Source organism: Haliotis asinina, chromosome 5, assembly GCF_037392515.1.
Source record: "Haliotis asinina isolate JCU_RB_2024 chromosome 5, JCU_Hal_asi_v2, whole genome shotgun sequence".
Taxonomy (NCBI): domain Eukaryota; kingdom Metazoa; phylum Mollusca; class Gastropoda; order Lepetellida; family Haliotidae; genus Haliotis; species Haliotis asinina.
Window position 1 is genome coordinate 53,328,607 of NC_090284.1, and position 19,465 is coordinate 53,348,071.

At 42.5% G+C, this 19,465-nt stretch overlaps 1 protein-coding gene across 1 annotated transcript in view; it reads left to right on the forward strand.

Annotated features, from left to right (window-relative positions):
• The window catches only part of LOC137284823 (vitellogenin receptor-like), a 43,847-nt gene that overhangs the window by 13,345 nt on the left and 11,037 nt on the right, over positions 1 to 19,465 (forward strand). Inside the window, exons 9-27 of the mRNA XM_067816822.1 lie at positions 1,171 to 1,281; positions 1,939 to 2,043; positions 2,637 to 2,805; positions 3,371 to 3,581; positions 4,609 to 4,801; positions 5,067 to 5,186; positions 6,835 to 7,063; positions 7,626 to 7,719; positions 8,444 to 8,544; positions 9,169 to 9,378; positions 10,065 to 10,246; positions 10,664 to 10,786; positions 11,035 to 11,154; positions 12,271 to 12,384; positions 13,216 to 13,449; positions 14,404 to 14,550; positions 17,658 to 17,780; positions 18,037 to 18,156; positions 18,901 to 19,014. Of these exons, the coding sequence (XP_067672923.1) occupies positions 1,171 to 1,281; positions 1,939 to 2,043; positions 2,637 to 2,805; positions 3,371 to 3,581; positions 4,609 to 4,801; positions 5,067 to 5,186; positions 6,835 to 7,063; positions 7,626 to 7,719; positions 8,444 to 8,544; positions 9,169 to 9,378; positions 10,065 to 10,246; positions 10,664 to 10,786; positions 11,035 to 11,154; positions 12,271 to 12,384; positions 13,216 to 13,449; positions 14,404 to 14,550; positions 17,658 to 17,780; positions 18,037 to 18,156; positions 18,901 to 19,014 (2,820 nt within the window). The remainder of the gene's footprint in view (positions 1 to 1,170; positions 1,282 to 1,938; positions 2,044 to 2,636; positions 2,806 to 3,370; positions 3,582 to 4,608; positions 4,802 to 5,066; positions 5,187 to 6,834; positions 7,064 to 7,625; positions 7,720 to 8,443; positions 8,545 to 9,168; positions 9,379 to 10,064; positions 10,247 to 10,663; positions 10,787 to 11,034; positions 11,155 to 12,270; positions 12,385 to 13,215; positions 13,450 to 14,403; positions 14,551 to 17,657; positions 17,781 to 18,036; positions 18,157 to 18,900; positions 19,015 to 19,465) is intronic.

Consider the following 19,465-nt stretch of genomic DNA (forward strand, 5'->3'; position numbering starts at 1 on the left):
GATGCCGTCTCAAAGCTGGAATATTTGAACAACATCAACAACAGTTTATTCATTGTAGAACGGTATACTAGGATACTGCGCATTACAAATTGATGTATATTCATCCACCGTTCAATAGAATGCGACATGCTTTTCAGTGTGCTGTAAATTTCAATTTAACTCTGTAGTTTTTCATGTGACGTGACACGATCTTTAGCTCCACCGGTCTCTACATTCTCCCACTTGTCATTTGCGTTGTTTTGTTGTCCATAAACAGTTCTCATCATGGCCAATTAAATTTTCTTATACACAAGAGGAATGGATTGTATATGAAGTACTCTTTTAGATCAGTCAGTGTTTCATTGACGATTGTCATTGTGGACGGTCCCTTCTAATCTTTATGGTCCTAATTCAGAGTCTTTATGTTACGCTGTTAGTCCCAAGCAATTATCAGCTTGTGTTTATCTCTCTTGAATTTATTGCATCTGGAATGTTTTGTTGTTTTTTTTTATTAAATGGTGCGTTTGGAAACGTAAGCGTTCAGGGAGAGACCTGAACGTCTTGCTTAAGGTGGTAGGGAGTATCCGGCTGTCAAGTGCTTGCAGAGCTCGTTTCTTCAGTTCCCCCACCATGATATTGCTGAATATAACGCATTATAAGTTCTTACTTACGACAAAAGGGTTCGTTACTTATGAATTCAACAATGTAGAGGATACGATTTGAATACAGAAGCCCCCAAGTAACTGTCTATTATATCAAGAGCATTCAGCTTAATGTTTTGCTGGTCTCGGATGCTTATACATGAGCTTTAGTCAAAGAAAGGAATCGTGTTAACTTGAACATCCTTTCAGTAGCACCGGCAGCTGTCTGTAAAAAAATAATCGTGTCTGGACCAGAAAATCCACTGATCAACAGCATGAGCATCGATATGCACAATTGGGAACCGATGACATGTGTCAACCAATTCAGCGAGCCTGACCACCCGATCCCGTTTGTCGTCATATTTGGCAAGCATGGGTTGCTGAAGGTCTGTTCTACCCCGGACCTTCACGGGTACGTAATTAATGATAAATAGGGTTTGTATCAATCCGAAAGAAGCACATGCCCACTTTTGCTTGTGTACTTTACTTCACAAAGACGGATGCTATAAACATCGGGGGACATTCACGACATGACTGGTTCTGTTTTCAGGAAGAGAAGCCACAATGATTTTGGCCAGCGGGAACCAGATTCGCACGTACACTCTCAAGATGGGCCAATACAACAGTCTACAGAGTGGCCTTCAGCATGTCATTGACATAGGTAACTTTGAGGATCTATCACGTGGATATTGTCAATAACAAAGGTTGGGTGCCTATCAAGGAAAATGAAAAGAAAAGTTAGCATTAGAACTTAATGTTTAAGAGAATCTTATTGTTCGTCGTTGCATTAGTGAAGGGCCAACGATCATGATATAGGTATTCAAACTGTCTCTTTCTGTGAGTGAACTATATGGATTATGTTGGTTGGAGATAGACGTTTTCACAGCTTTCTAAAGCCTTGAACTCCTGTTTTCCTACGACCAATCTGAGACCCAAAGTGAATAATGCACATGAAAATAAATTGTTGACTGGGACGTGTTGTTCACAACACTTATGGGCGGTGCGATAGCCTAGTGGTTAAAGTGTTCGCTCGTCATGCTGAAGACACGGGTTCGATGCCCCACATGGTTTCAGTTTGTGAAACCCATTTCTGGGGTCCTCCGCCGTGATATTGCTGAAATCTTGCTAAAAGCGGTGTAAAACGAATACCACGTTTGCAGGGATGGATGGAATGGTCACTCACAACTGGACGTCTGTAGGTCACCGTGACCTGATATCATAGCTTCAGCGTTATGCTTGTAGTCTCTCCCTCTGGTCAGTTGTCTCCTCGAACTGAAGTCCAAACCTGAAGTAATTTTCACTTTGCTTTTTCCCCTAGCTGTTGACAGTCACAACCAGAGAATATTTTGGACCGATGCTCACAGTCGCCAGGTGTTCTCCATTGACGTACTGGGCAACAACCATCGATCACTCATAGTTTACGGTCAGTAGGTAACACGCGTCCTTGATTTACTATTTATGTATACAGTTGCGGAACCTATTCTGATATCAAAGGTCATTGAGTGCTCTGGTGACTGAAGCGTCCTCTCGTCATGCCGAAGAACGGTTTCATACCTACAGGGGATCAATGCCTGAGGCCTATATCTGGTGTCTCCACCGTAATATTTGCTGTATTAAAACCGAACTAAATCGCTGCATCGTCTGGCTGGAACTTGCTGGCATGTTCTCCATTTGTAGACTGTCATGAAGGAGCTAGAGAGTTTACTGCAGCCGAAGCCCTGTCCACAATATGGGACTAAGTCTGTAGCAGCAGCACCACGCATTCGTTACTCTTGTCACCATGGCCCCTGCAGATCCTGGTTGGAACTGTTCTCCAATAACCCACACCTGTACGAGGCCACTAAAGGGATCGGGTGGTCAGCCTTTGCTGACTTCTTTGATACATACCACGATCACATTTGTGTAGATTGATGTTTATAAATGTCAATTACTTCATTGTCTGGCTCAGGTTATTCTCTCCGTGACATAACTTGACTATTGTGGTGCTAAACAACTCATTGACACCTTTTTCCCTAGGGCTGATGTCTCCGAAAGGCGTGACGTATGACTGGCTAAACAACCTGCTGTATGTTGTGGACGATGGGAGGAAGTCCATCTTGGCGTGTCGGGCTGATGGAAAGTTTTGCACCTCTGTCCTTGACGGACTCAAGGCCCCCAGTGATATTGTTGTTGATCCCATATCGAGGTGAGTACATTGACCGATACATCCCAGTACAGAGAATGGGATTTAAAAAATGAGTGGTCGACTTTCAGTCACTATATGCTGTCTGTGTGGGATATTCGTATCTTAAACTGAGGATCTCAGTTCTGAAAAACCGGGTAAATCCACACGGGCATACGCACATGCTCAAAGTAGATAAGTTTGACCACAATGTTAAGGTTAATTTCACCTCTTATTACGTGATATGCACGGAATATTCTTAAAGGTCGTCTTAACCACATTCACCTTCGGGTATAGTAGCGGAGTCATTCACCATGCGACTTTACGCGACGTATGGTTTTCGTCCATGTGGGATGGCATGGTAGAATACGCCTTTTGAAAGTAGTTTCATTGAAATCTTGACAATCTAATTTTGTAACTGAGTGTTGCCATCGTCTAATGATGAATCGTTGCTCATTGTCTTGACCCACTTGTTTGCCTGTCAGTGGTTTGATTATCAACATACTGCTGTGACATAAATGAACTATTCCTCACAGCGGCTTAAAACATCTATTCACTGTCACGTGCATCTATATTAATGACTGTACAGTTACCTCTACTGGACGGACATGTCAAGCCGCCCGACAATCATGCGTAGTGACGCCGACGGCAGTAACGTCATCACTCTGGTGAGCGAGCGCGTGGGGCAGCCACGTGACCTGGTGATGGACTACACCACAAACTGCATGTACTGGATTGATGCGCAGCCGCACAACAGTCGAGTGGAGAGACTATGCAAGGGGAACGACTCTATGAAAGAGGTCAGTATATTTGTTCACTAAAGCGTCCAAAAATACGTTCTTTAGCTCTGTGAATGAGTTTGATAGCTTCAGTTCACATTTCATTTTCCTGTTTCTAACTGCTCGGAAAAACATCAGCTGGAAATGTGCACATGCGTTTTCGATCCGTTTAGGAGTCAAGGCAGATATGGCATTGAGAGGGGCGTTAATCTGACGCACCCAGTAGCACGGTATTGCACCCACTTATCACGTACCCTTCCCAGAACAGAAAGCATCTTGTTGCCTGTGGAGCATGTAACTTATGCTTATTAAATGACGTCTTGTTTTTAACACTGCGGCCTTGAGCCATCGCACTTTGGAGAATAGCATGAATTTCATTGTTGTATTATGCGGCTTGTCACAATGGAAACACCCAAAAGTCCTAGTCCAAGGACGTGTTCTTGTGGATTTGGGGAATGTGTACCAAGTCATCTGTGGTGGTTGCTGTCAGGTCAAGAGTTGCGTCCCTTAGGGACGCCGGATCCTTCCAAATGTAGCTTCCTGTCAAGATATATCATTATTTTTAGGTTATCAGAACATACATGTGCCCCTGAGTCTCACCAACAAGGCATGCTTCTGGAACTTGTGATAGTTTAGGCTTTCGTCCCCATTAGACTGACACATGTGATATAACAGTAACGCTTTCCACAATTAGACAAACCAACTCCCTCACCCAATTCAACACTAATAGTATGGAGGATATAAGAGTTTGCTCTCTGCCTCTTTTTACCCGCGAAGATCCGGGTTAGAACCGGGTTAGAACCGGGTTAGAACCGGGTAACTCATGTCGTGAGAGGTGACCAACGTGATCGGGTGGTCAGGCTTGCGGACATGTTAACACATGTCATGTTATACGGAATGCGAAGACCGATGCTCATGATGTTGATGCCTGGATTGTCTGATCCAGACTCGATTATTTACAGATCGCAGAACAGACTGAAACCCACCGCGAAGTTTTAACAACCTTGAAATACCTTGAAACAGTAGTGACTCGTTTTATCTGTTGTAGATTGTACTGGCCCACGATATCCGTGATCCCAACTCTTTGTCCATCCTAGAAGATGAGATCTACTGGTCCAACGAGGGTCGGTTAGTCCGGGACAACAAGTTCAACGGCAGGAAGCGAGAACTGGTGCTCAGAGACATGCCAGGGGTCAGCAACCTCGACATCATGCATCCTTCACTACAGCCACGACCTCGAGGTGAGAGGCAGACGTTGACTCAAGTCTAGATCCCAGGGAAAGTGGTTGTAATGTCCTACTGAACTGGGATAGGAAGTACACGGTAGTTACGAAAATGCTCTGGTTATATTCCGCTTGGTTCGTGATGATACACGTCATCGGTTCCTAATATTGCAGATCGATGCTCATGCTGTTGATAACTGGATTGTCTGGTCCCAACTCGGTTATTTATGCTGTAAATTTGATTGATTATTGTCTGTCAATTGATAAAGCATATTTTCTGCAGAATTCACAGCCACATGTCCCGGCACGTGCAGCCACATCTGTCTGCCAAGCCACCGGTCGTCCTACGTCTGCGCATGCCCGACTGATCTGATTCTCGGCCCAGATGAAACCCAGTGTGTGAGTGAGTATATCCTGTTAGATGTTTGTAAGTCAGGAACGGGAACAGTTTCTACTGCGCGTGTATTTTTGCATTTATTTGGAATGTCACGGGTTCTGGTCTTGAAATGTCCCAAGAACAATTAATGATGAGACGAGGAACGTCGCTTAAGATCTGAACCAGTTCATTGCCTATGAATGACCAAGATTACAACACAATAACATGTTGCACGTCCGACATAGTCCGATGGTGACATGGAAGTCGTATCTATAATATGAATATGTAGGCAATATACAATACAATTATAGGGTTAAGCTTGGAATGTAATAATTATGCTATAATTATATGGTTGATAAAATATATATGACGTCATGCATTAGAGCTTCGTGTTGGATATTTACAACTGATGTGACGTCACGCATTAGCGATCAGTCAGAATAATATAAAATTGATGATATGGTATACTGTAGATATAAAATCATAATGATTTATCATTGACACACTGTCTTACGTGCAATGCTAGTGCTTGAAGTTAGTAAGTGATCTCCTAGAGTAAGTTTATATTACGCGGTCGCGATTTATTACTAACTTAACAAAATGATATTACTGTGTTTATGATAATAATATAAGCGTACTAGCAATGATATAAATGTAGGAAGAATAGATGTAGAGAGGGTGCCTACCTGTGAATGACCAAGATTAAAACACAATAACATGTTGTACGTCCGACATAGTTGGATGGTGACATGGAACGCACGTGATTTGGCGGGTAGTCAAATACGGGTGGCACGTACAGCTTTCTACATGTGAACAGTGGAGAAGCAGCCTTCTGGTGAAACAAAAGGGAAATAGAAGGCTGTCGGCGACAGGAATAATGTTTACGGGGATTTATGTTGAATGAAAATATGTCTTGGGGCGCTGACAGAAAAGTGATGTCACTGAACTCCAGCCCCTAAGAGATATAATCGATCTTTTTGTTACATGTATCCTGGATAGGCAGGAAAACAATTTCCCTCTTAACACTAGAATACATCATTTATGTTCATACCCCTTTTCCAGAATGTTGAATCCGCCCCTGATATTTATGGGGGTGGAATGGTGTTTGGGTTTCTAGGCTGAAGTATATTCTAGGCTGAAGTTTCATACATTAAAAAAAACTGAAAATACTGAACTTCATATATGTCTTGTGAAGAATGCCTTATGTCAGTGTAAAAACATATTAGCATCTTCTTCGGGAAATTGCCACCAGTTTCCTATGCTAGGTTAACCCGTGAAGGCCACGGGGTAGAATAGGCCTTCAGCAACCCATGCTTACCATAAAAGGCGACTATTCTTGTAAGTGGCGACTAAAGGGATCGGATGGTCAGACTCGCTGAATTGGTTGACACATGTCATCGGTTCCCAATTGCGCAGATCGATGCTCATGATGTTGATCACTGGATTTTCTGGTCCAGAGTCGATTATTTACAGACCACCGTCATATAGCTGGAATATTGCTGAGTGTGGCGTAAAACAAAACTCACACACAGTGCTAGGTTATCGGGTTGATCATAGACCAGATCAAGAACTTAACAAGGTCAACTAATAACATGATCTCACTAAAACGTCCCAGTTTTACATAATATACTGCTGCACTGTATGTTGATGTATTTGGCAACGTCTTGTGTTTCAGGAGATGAAAATGCAACATATATACTCATTGGCCAACAGACACAGCTTCTCGAGTTTTCGGTCGGTCACCTTGGCAACGATGCATACAATAATGTTGATATCAACTATATTAACAACATATACCTCGTTGACTATGATCCGGTCAACAACAGCATCGTGTTCGTAGACAAAGACAGTCGTCAGAGGCCCATCATCTGCTCGGCCCAGATAAAAAGGGGGTCCCAGATAAGGTACAGACATCTTTTGAGATCCAGACTGGGCCTTGATATACTAAAATTTGAGATCACACCATAATTTAATGCTATAACGGTTAATCTGTCATGTCAGAATTAATATATTAATTAATCCTGCTCTAGTTACCTTTTGCACTTTGGCTTACGACACGTGGCTGTGCCAGGCGACTGATGTTGAAAAACGTAGAATTGAGATCATTTCCTGTTCTGGCGAACATCCGTCTGCTCACGCATTACTTGAAGGTGACGTCAGCCACCTCCAATTATGCTCCATTCGTGTAAGACGACACGGTGCGCTGTGCAGAGTTGCATCCCTTGGGTCCACACACCTGTGATCAAACACAGATCATCCAAGATGACCAAAGTCTTCTCAGCACTGTCTTTATCGTCAACGTCTATTCCGGCGTTACTCCGGGTTTTCACCCCACACACGTAATACAACTGCAATACTGCATCATTATGGTGGCAAACTAAGCTGTTTTACTCACCCACTCAAAGCTAATTGATACTTAATGTTGAGTAGAAACTGATACAGTAGGCAACGATCTTGCACTTTCAGGAAAAAGGTGTTGGTAGGGGAGGACATCCACAGTGTGGAGGGGTTGGCGGTGGACTGGATTGGCCGAAATGTATTCTGGCTGGACCTGCGAAAGGTAGGTGTCGTCAGTCTTACACACAAGAATCTACCGTTTAATACTAGCACCTACAATATGTCTGATAAAACCTGTAAGATAATTACATAATGAGCGAAAGACAATACCCAAGGGCTAGGGGTAGCACAGTGGTTGAAGCGTTCGCTCCCAGATGGGTACAATGTTTGCAGCTAGTATTTTACTGGGATGGTGCTAAAAGCAGTTTAAACTACACTCGCTCACTCACATATTGCCCAATGGCACACCATTCTGTCGCTGTCATCGTATCGCGTCAGCTACGACTTGCCCTTGGGTTTATAGGCCAGCAATGCAAATTGTCCTAAACACCATTCAATCACTGACAAACCAATTCTTTTCCACACATTGTTACCTGTTGTTCATGAGTAGGTTCCATCTAATTTTCAATTCTGTATTTACACGCAGTAGTCCGCCCCCGGGTAGAATAGGCCTTCAGCAACCCATGCTTGCCATAAAAGACGACTATGCTTGTCGTAAGAGCCGACTACCAGGATTGGATGGTCAGACTCGCTGACTTGGATGACACACGTCATCGGTTCCCAGTTGCGCAGATCGATGCTCATGTTGTTGGTCACTGGATTGTCTGGTCCAGACTCGATTATTTACAGACCGCCACCATATAACTGGAATATTGCTGAGTGTGGCGTAAAACTAAACTCACTCATTCACTCAACATGGGATTGACAAGAAACTAATGTCTTCGCAGAGGACGATAGAGGCAGCTAAACTGGATGGGTCCACACGTGTGGTTGTTACAGACCAGTCTCTGGCTGAACCGCATGGTCTGGCTTTGTACCTGAAGGCAGGGTGAGTTGTCAACATCGTCATATGTACTTTGAAGCAGGTGCCCTTCATCTGACAGCATGTACAACTTAAAGGATGCGTTTTAATACCTTTGCCTGGTGTTTGAACCCCAAATCACTACATGCTGAGTGCGTCGTAAAACTAAACTATACTCACTCACTCACCCATCAAGAGTTTTGCGGGGCACAAAGGACTGCCTGTCATTTCTCAGACAAGGACCGAGCGAATGAATGTGTTGTATTTAGTTGGATGTACATTTGTCTGCACGCACGCGTACATACACAACTGTTAGCATGCATGTGTGGACTGCATACTTATGCCAGCATGTATGCGTCCAAGCACAAATATAAAAGCATCAATGCCTACATCCACAACTATGAGTGCATGCATGGGTTATGATAGTAGTATGATAGCACGCATGAGTCCATGTGCAGCTATGATAGTATGACTGTGTCCATGTGCAGCTATGATAGTATGACTGTGTCCATGTGCAGCTATGAGTGCATGGATGCGTCCCTATTACAACTAAAGGTGATACTACACATACTAAATTCCTTGGTCCGTATAATTGTTAAACAGAATGATTCCACGAGGAGGTTCCACTATATATGAGTTTTTTTTCTTTAGGGTTCTGTTTTATGCTGACTGGGGAGACCGACCCCATATTCAGAGATGTGACATGGACGCCACCAACTGCATCCTGATTGTGGAAGAACGGATTCGACAACCCAACTCTCTGACAGTAGACCCAGTAAAGTACCGACTGTTCTGGAGCGACATGAAACTGGAGATGATATACTCTGTCGCCATCGACGGCTCCGACCGTGCTTCACACGTGTAAGTCCATGTTGACATTGCATTTAGTTGGACATTTACTTGAAGTGTGGCTCCGTTGGAATTTAGAGTTGCTGACCGCTTCCAGCCCTTTGATGTAAGTAAGGCTAAACGTGAAATGTTTCTCGGGCATCGGCGCGTGACTTTTATTTGTGCGGATAACAATTTTTTATTGCTATTTGAAATAGATCATTTTGACTTGGCCCCGCCCTGTTCATCCATGTGTCCACCATAGTAATGAGTGCCTGTAAGAAAGAGCGTGCCTGAATCTACAGCTCACGAACACGTGCTAAACTTTCGAAGCTGTATTTCTGAGAGAAAAAAAATAAAAATGTGTTCCTCCCTCGCCACCTTTTTTGTAAATATTTTTTTTTAAAAAAAAAAAGAAAAGAAAAAGAAATGTCCTGCCGCCCTCGTCACTTTTGAAAAGAAAAAATGTGCCCGAGAAACAGCTGATTTATTTATTTTGGGGCGGTTGTCTCACATCCGGGATTCGAACCCAAACCCTTAGACAACCTCTTAGGAGTGGATTTGAATCTTCGTAGTAGTGGGTATCCATGATCAAAGTCAAACGTTAGACTGCTTGCTTTTGTGTCCTATTGGAATGAATAGAGAGACCGTGGGACTATGCTTTCATTAACTAGCAGCTGCTTACAGTGCATTCCAGTGTGTTCATTTTGACGTTTCAGTTTTGCAAAAAACATCAATTCCATCGTAGTGGACGGAAGCTTGATCTACTGGACTGATGGCCTGACCGATGCGGTGCACATGGTCAACAGCTCGCGTCGCCATGGCGACCAGATAGACTACCACAGTGGACACACTGGACTGACGGGAATGGCACTTGTCAGCATGAAGAAAACCACACTAGGTTAGTTGAACCTGAAACAGTCTCTACTAACACCTAATCTGTTTCACGTTTCCCTTGCCCAACTGGTTAACTTAGCATAGATGTTGTATGGCGGGTTTAAGCCACCATTAATGGTGAAAGTAACTTGAAAACGCTGGCGAAGCCTAGTTGTAAAAGCATACGCCCTCGTCACCTCAAAGACCAAGGTTCGACCCCCAACATTGTTTCTACATGGACCCTTCCCCACTCAGTAAACGCAATATGGCTGAAAAAATGCCCATGCGACGTAAAACTCGACTCAGTAATCATCAGATTGTCTGGTCCAGACTCTTCCATTTACAGGCCGCCGTTGTATAGCAGTAAAAGGTCTGAATGCGGCGTTCTAAAGAAACTAATAACAGTCGTTAGTTACCGTAACCTGTTCTTTGACACTTGCAGTAAAAAATGGTTGCAGCCATGACAACGGGGGCTGCTCTCACATTTGCTTGGCTAAGGAGCAAGGTGCTGTGTGCAGATGCCCTGCCAATATGACGCTTGGGGACAATCATGTCACCTGCTACGGTATGTCAATAATCACTTTTTCGTCATTGAAGTAAAATTTTTCCCCTTGCCTTTTCTTAGGCTTATTCTCTGTCACTTGTAACAGAGTGTTGCCATATGTTTCGTTTGATGTTCATTCAGTTTGGAAACGAGTCTTTTCTTCAGTGTGCACCGTTCCAAATCTCCCTCCACCCTTTAAACATCTTGCCACAAGTGCTTATCGCCGATGTTATCAAATGATATGATGTTGATTCCTTTTGGATTCTCAGACAAACACTGCGACAATAATAAGATCCTGTGTGCCCCGCTTGGCCAGTGCCTGGACAATTCCACCAGGTGTAATGGTCAGCACGACTGTCCAGACAGTTCGGACGAAGAGGGCTGTCCAGGTGAGAGATGCACGTGTACACCTTCACATACCCTCGCTGACATGGTTGACACGTCATCGGTTCCCAATTGCGCAGATCGATGCTACTGCTGTTGATCACTGGATTGTCTGGTCCAGTATCGATTATTTAGAGACTGCCGTCATATAGCTGAAAATTGTCGAGTGGACTCACTCACTTCACATACCCTCTCAATGGAAATTTCATCACACCACAAAATGCACAATGAGGTCATATTGTGGTTTCCCTTTTGTCTTGAATTCACATGTTACATTTAACCACTGAATCCAAATCCTATATTTCTTACCTCACTAACGGACAAGCATAAAAATTGTAACGGAAAAAGAAAGAGCGGAATCCAAATTTACCTAACATTACATATACTTGGATTCAGCGCAGGCTCTTGTAGCCTTCAGCAAACCATCGATCATTTTTTATCAGTTTTATTGTTTCCCATACTGTTTTTCGTTATTAACGTTCAGGAGTCATCCATGATCAACCATGTTACGATAACTTACAGTTTCACTTCCTGGTATTTAAGGGATTTGCCCTTTGGAATGTCAACACCAGTCTTTTAGAAATTAGAACTTCTCTCTGCGCCATAGACTTCGCTAAATGATTATGAAGAAACAGTGTGAAACTGTACAGTGTAGTCTATTTGCCCCGGAGGCCAAATGGCAAATAAAAGTATTGCCAACACTGCTTGGATTCAAAAGTCTTTTAATGAGACGGTATTTCAGAAAGACAGGGTACGAGAGAATATAACGATTCACAATGCACTTCTTCATTCCTCACACCGTGTTAAATTCTATAGTAAGCCAGTAAAGCTTTGGGGATCGGGCACTTTTTATCAAGACATCTTTGCACTAGCTATTTAACTCATGACCCTCGTGAGTTATCGAGGGGTGGGGAGGGGAGTTGTGTGCAGAGGTCACAATTCCGAATATGGTTGCGAAGTGCGAAACCCATTTTCATGAGACATAGTATTTCTAAAATGATACCATGTGCGCTCCATGGCAACATTTCTTGCAGTTTCTCGTTCTACAATACAATGCGTTGTTTAGAAATAAGGTTTTCCATTACAAAGAGGTCCCTTTCACTGCCTCTGTCTCCACACAGCTACGTGCTGGCCTGAGAGCTTCCAGTGTCTGGACGGCACCTGTATCAAGGACAAGTGGAAGTGTGATGGGCAGACTGACTGTCATGATGGAAGTGATGAGACCGATTGCCCGGGTAGGTCACAGGTGCATTCCTTTCATACTTCAGTCTGAAAAACAGTTAAATCTTATACCCATACTACACCATGTGGTTCGGGTTAGATATATTGTTTAGCTGAATGATTGATGTAATTAACGGTAATTGTCAGGATCACTGACCTGGTTCAGATCGTCAATCACTATTTTGTCTGGTCCAAACTTGATGAGTTACAGACCGACTTTGTGCAGCTAGAGCAGTACCACAACAGGTCTTCAACAACAAACATCATGGGAAATAACAGTTTGGTCCATTGCGGGTTACACTTCATTCACATGTACCAACACTACTACGGCTATGAATGTTATCTGGATTTCAAAACCGAACTCAATATATCTAAATATGACTTTAAACATAGTCTGCACTTTGACAGGATTGTGTTATGTTTTTTCTTCGTGGATATATTAATAGCATCATTATATATCGAAGTTACTTTTAAATGGATTGTCTGATTAATCCAGGTTGATCAGTATAAAGTATGGAACGATCAAGTGGTTAAGATGTAAACTAGACCAGTCTGCAACTATCGCTATTCGCTGATATTCGTCTTAGCTTTCACTAATCGCTAAGTAGATGGACAACACAACGGGAAACCACTGATGTAGCTATTACCTGAATTACTAAACTAGCTTGCAAGTGGGTCAGTCCAGAGCAACACCCATGGCCAGTTCGTCAAACAGTATTCATTATAGAAGTGCGTTCCTGTATTATTAAACCACTCACAGGTTTGTTTGGCCTACTACACGACTGAAGTGAAATCGTTCCTGATATTGCATTGAAAACGATATTGAATCTTACTACCCTACACAGAACATAAATGTGAGGCTAACGAGTTCCGCTGCGACGGGTTCCGGTGTCTGCTGGCTTCCCGCTATGTCTGCAATATGGAGAAAGACTGCATGGACGGCACTGATGAGTTGAACTGCCCACTGCAGTGTTCCCCAGACCAGCTGATGTGCTCTGACAACGAAACCTGCTACAACAAGGAGTGGGGGTGTGATGGCGAGAACGACTGCCCCGATGGCATTGATGAACACGGCTGCAGTAAGTCACTCCCTGTAACAAGTATTAATTTTGTTATCCAGACCTCATCTTGGAAATACAAATTAGGTCTTACAACATATCAAGTCAGTGAGAATACATACTACTTGAAATCAGTGTAAAGACCACAGGTTCTTTCATCTTATTACAACATGGGGACTGACCTTCGGATTATACAACATACTTGGAGAAAAGCATTTTTTCTACTGACGTTCTTTCGACAGTTTACATATAAATATCATCCACATTAAGTTATTTTGTGCATATATATTATATTCATAATTGCACCGTCCTACAAGATCTAAGCATTTGCAACGCTTTTTTCAGAAAGTATTGTTTCAACGGGCCCACTGAAGGGTAGAAATGCTTGCCACAAGAGGCGACTATACTTGTCGAAAGATCTAACAGGATCTAAGATGGCGACTAACCGGCAGGATCGGATGGTTCCCAGTTGCACAGGTCGATGCTTATGCTATTGATCACGGGATTGTCTGGTCCACACTCGATTACTTAGACCCCCGCCTATGGCTTGAATATCGCTGGATGCGGCGGAAAACTAAACTCACTCAGTCCTTGTAGTTCCACCAAAAGTACGCATATACTTTCCAAGCCTTAGGTACTTTACAATTACCATCTCTTGCCCCTGATAACTTCTTTTGAACCCCGTTGTCACGCCTCGCTACTTTTTAGCCCAGCCGGAGCTGTGTGGTACCTTAATGGTCAGAGCATCCGCTCGTCCCACTGAAGATCAGGGTTCAGTTCCCCTTATGGGTAAATTGTATGACGCCCATTTCTTGTGTCCCCCGCCCTGTTATTGACGTAACATTGCTAAAGGCGGCGTAAAACCATGCTCATTCACTCTTGACCCACCCCGTTTCTTCTTGGCCTACCCCTTAACTTCTAGGCAGTTCTGATTTTACAAGGGTATATCGTGACATTGGTGGTATTTCCATGCAGACCACACCTGTTCACCGACTCAGTTCACTTGTATGAGTGGTCAGTGTATTGACCTGATGAGCAAATGTGACCACTTCCCAGACTGCAATGATGGATCTGATGAAGCCGAGGATTGTAAGACGAAGATGTCCAACATCATAGTAACAGGTAGGCGGCTGCATTTTTTGTGTTCGGTGCCCGTTATCAATATTCTTAACCTATTTGAAATTGTATTTATATCACTTCTTTCGATCTGTATTCACCGTGAAGTTCCCGGATAGAATTGACCTGTGTTAGCTACCCTGACTTGATTGACACATGTTATTGCATCGATCCTCACGCTGTTGATCACATGATTGTCTGGTCCAGAGTCAGTATTTACAGACATCTGCCCCATAGTTTTAAAATTGCCGAGTAGAACTAAACTCTCTCGTCGGTCTCTATTCCTTGTTCTATAATCTTTGAATAATCCAAAGGGCAAGAATCCTAGCAGACATTTCACGTACAAAGTATTGTATAGTTCATGTGCAGTTTGCTCTAAGAGAGATTTCATGTGTTCTGTATTCATTGTGCAGAGTTGACCAAGATCTATTACTTGTGTTCTATATTCCATGTATAAGATAAGATAATACTTTATTATCCCGAGGGAAATTTAGGTTACATCGTAAACAAAACACTGAATCACAACGTATATTACAACAACGCTAAAGTCATGTACATATAAATAAATACCATACAAAGAGCACTAAGATATAGCAGTATGATAGGACTAACATGCTGAGATAAAAGGTGAAAACAGTTTGTAAAAAGAAGCCTCATGGGATAAGATGGTAAAAAATTATATATATATAATTATACATATATAAAATTAACTGCTGTTAAAATAGCGAATTCCAGCTGGTACAAAAGAATGACGGAACCTGTTTGTTCTGGCTATCGGCATGCGCAGACGGCGTCCTGATGGAAGAAATTCAAAATCATAATAGAGAATGTGAGAGCTGTCATTTACAATTTTCTGCACTTTTTTTAACAATTTGCTGCTCGTAAATTTGGCCGATAGGAGTTACTGATTCTGAGTCAATGACTTTGCGTGCTGTGTCAACAATTTTGTTGAGTTTAGCTCTGTTTTGAACAGACAGGTTACCAAACCAACAAAGAAGATTAAAAGTTAAAATACTTTCAAATTGTATAAAAGTTTTGTAGAAAAGAACCATGAGTGAACAATCAATTCTGAAAGTGTTTAAACGACGAAGGAAGTACAACCGCTGCTGACCTTTCTTGTAAACATAATTTTGAATCAAGAACAGTGCCCAAATACTTGTATGTGTTTACAATTTCAATATCTTCGTTGTTGATTGAAATCTGGGCCAAAGGATCACAAGTTTTTCTGAAATCAATAATCATTTCTTTTGTTTTCTTAGTATTTAAGATAAAAAAGTTGTCTTTACACCAATTTGTAAAGTTAGATACTTCATTTCTGTAGTCAAGGTCAGCAGATTTAAGAAGTGAAACAATAGCTGCATCATCAGCACATTTGATGTTAAAACAGTTTGTTGCTTTACTAACACAGTCGTTGGTGTCAATTTTAAACAGAATGGGTGATAAAACACATCCTTGTGGTGCTCCAGTAGACAGGTTGGCAGTGGAATACTTCATTCCGTTCACAGTAACACACTGAGGTCTGTCAATCATAAAGGCGTTTATCCATTTGACTAGGTTACTGTTTACACACAAATTCGAAAGTTTTGACAGAAGCAAATGGGGTTGAATAGTGTTAAAAGCAGATGAGAAGTCCGCGAAGAGGATTCTAACGTATGCGCCACTGGTTTCCAGATGTTTGTAGATGAGGTTCAGGAGAGTAAGCGTAGTGTCGTCTGTACCCCATCTCTGTCTGTAGGCAAACTGGAGTGGGTAGAGTTGGTCTTCTACTTCTCGCATTAGTAGCTTTTTGATAATCCGTTCAAGAGTCTTCATGGCTACAGACGTAAGGGCAACTGGACGATAGTCATTACACACTCTGGGATTTTGTATCTTCGGAAGTGGAACAATGTGAGATGTTTTCCATATGACAGGTATCTGATGTTGGAGAAGTTTTTTTGGAAAACACATTGAAATATGTCGCATAACTGATCACAACATTCCTTAAGAATCACAGGGGCTAATTTATCTGGACCGGCACTTTTGCGACTGTTCAAGTTTGTGAATGCTTCTCTCACGTCATCAGCAGAAATGTCAAGATGATCACTGACAGCCAGGTTATCCAGAATAACACTTCTTTCTTCCGAAAAATCATTAACATCGAAACGTGAATAAAAGTCATTAAGCTCGTTAGCAAATGCAAAACTGTCACTCACATTGATCTCCGATTGTTTCTTATTAGTTCCCAGAATGGTTTTGACACATTTCCATCCGTCCCGAAGATTGTTTTCTCGGAATTTAGATTCCAGTGTTTCCTTATAACGAATCTTACACTCCTTGGAACAGCGTACAATATCCTTTTGCACTGTTTTAACTCCAAGTCTCCAGCACAGAACGCACGTTTCTTCTCACACAACAAAGATTTCAGTTCTTTTGTCACCCATGGTTTGTTGTTAGGATAGATCTTGATTGTTTTAGATGGTATAATAGAGTCCTCGCTGAAGTTTATGTAAGAGGTTACAACATCACACAGTTCGTCAACACTCTCAGAGTCCAGCTCGAATACATCCCAAGCTGTACTGTCAAAGCACGCTTTTAACTTATCAAGGTCTTAGGGGAATAGATTTTCACTGATTTTTTCCACTGGTGTAGAGTGCCCTAAAGACATTACATGTGTTCTGTGTTTCGCAGAATACTCGAGTGCCCTAAGGAGTATTCAGTATGTTTTATATTCCATGTGTAGAGTGCCCTAATATGTCATGTGTTATATATTCAATGTGTAGAGTGCCCTAATATGTCATGTGTTATATATTCCATGTGTAGAGAGTCCTAAGGTAGGGAGTAGGGGTTCTGGACCAGTCTAGCATTTGAGCAAAAGTTCAGCAAAATGTCTGCACTAGTCAAGCATTTAAGCAATATTTAAGCAAAATTCATCCAAAATTTTGCAAAATTCGAGCATAACCTTCCTCTATTTTTTTGCTTAAATGCTTGACGGGTCCAGAACCCCTACTATCTATACAATTACATGTGCTGTATGTTTCGTGTGTAGAGCACCCAAAGATGCATTCCGTGTGTTCTATATTTCACGTGTAGAGTGCCCTAAGTAAGATTTTATGTGTTCTATATTCCGTGTGTAGAGTGCCTTAAGGGAGATTATACATGTAAAGTGTTTCTTGGAATCAACAAGTGTGTGGAAGAGGAGTTGAGGTGCAACGGGTACAGAGATTGCCCCCACGGTGATGACGAAACAGACTGCCAATGTAAGTAAACCTCTCATTACTTTATCGCTTCCCTCAACAACATACAGACTGAGGTTACAGCCTAGTGGTTAAAGCGTTCGCTCGGCACGCCGAAAACCCGGGTTCGATTCCCCACATGGGTACAATGGGTGAAGCCCTTTGTCTGGTGTCCCCCGCCTCGATATTGCTGGAATATTGCTAAAAATGAATGTGGCGTCTTTCTGCATCCTGTGCTCTAACATGAGGTACAATCCTCACTATCATTTTTCTACTGCAGTGGAGTGTGGCAGAAGAGAGTTCAAGTGCCAGTCAGGAGATCTCTGTATAGCAGAGTCCAAGGTCTGTGACGCCTTCAGGGACTGTCCAGACGGCTCCGACGAGCATGGAGCAAACTGCGGTAAGATGTAACATGCAAAGTAAATCATTTCGTATGCCCTTAAGGGGTTAGTTGTAAATTAGTCAACGGTTGTTACAACTGAGGGGTGGTGGAGAGGCCTAGTGGTTAAAGCGTTCGCTTGTCAAGATCCGGTTTCGATTCCCCACATGGGTAAAATGTGTGATGCCCATTCCTGGTGTCCCCTCCCGTGGTAATACCGGACTATTGCTAAAAACGTTGTTAGTTATAAGGATGGCCAGTTACAGTGGCTTAAAACAACATTCGTTATAACCGTCAGTTCGTCATAAGCGTGTCCATTATAAACGTAGTGTGCTGTCCCTGCAATAGACCGTTCACTCAGTCACTCACACGTATGTATTATATGTTCAGTCTTGCTTTGTTTTTTGTATCCTATGTTGATCAAGACCATAGTTCTTTAAACTGTATCCCGTCACTTGAATATCTGTTGGAAGTATTACGTTCTCACTGTGAAGCGACCCCAAAACATACATTTCATTTTGCATTGCATGTGTTTGAGTGTAATTGGTTCACCATATCTTCATAAAACTCCAAACAAAGCGGGCGTTAATAATAGCCGTTTCATCGTTCATAGACTTGGTATTTACTCACGCTGTCAGCCACCTGTTCACCGCCCGATTGTGAATATTTTCAGTCTCCAGTAATATACCTTTAGTGTTGCGGAAACAATCGGATTTAGGCTGCATTAACCAGTTTAACCCGAGACTAAAACTGTTCCGTTGTCAGACTTGTGTCCTGTGGGAACCTTCCAGTGCCTCAGCGGGCAGTGTATTGAGGAGAAACGACACTGTGACCTGAAGCCAGACTGTCCGGATGGATCAGATGAAACAGAGCTGTGTGGTGGGTTACCTCCCTTTTGTTGTGTCCCACAATCATTGCGTTGTGGTAACGTATTCTGTCATGATGCGGAAGGAACGAGTTAAATTCCCGATACAAGATGTCGTCTTTCATAATGCTGAAATGTTGCTGAAGGCCACAACGGTCATCTATTCACTCTTGTGGCCTATTCACCTTCACACACAAAGCCATGGTCAGCATACGAATATGTTCAGCATACGAATATGCACCCATGAATATCCGGGTTAGAACGTGTCTCCACCAACAAATGCTTGTCGTAAGAGGTGGTTCACCTGATAGGAAGACGGGATCGAATACATGTCATCTTATCCCACTAGCATAGATAGATGCTCATAATGTTAATCACTGGGTTATCTGGTCCAGTCTCGGTGTCGTGTATCAGCTCGGTTACACAATAAACATGATATCAATGAGTCTGATTTAAATATGCCTC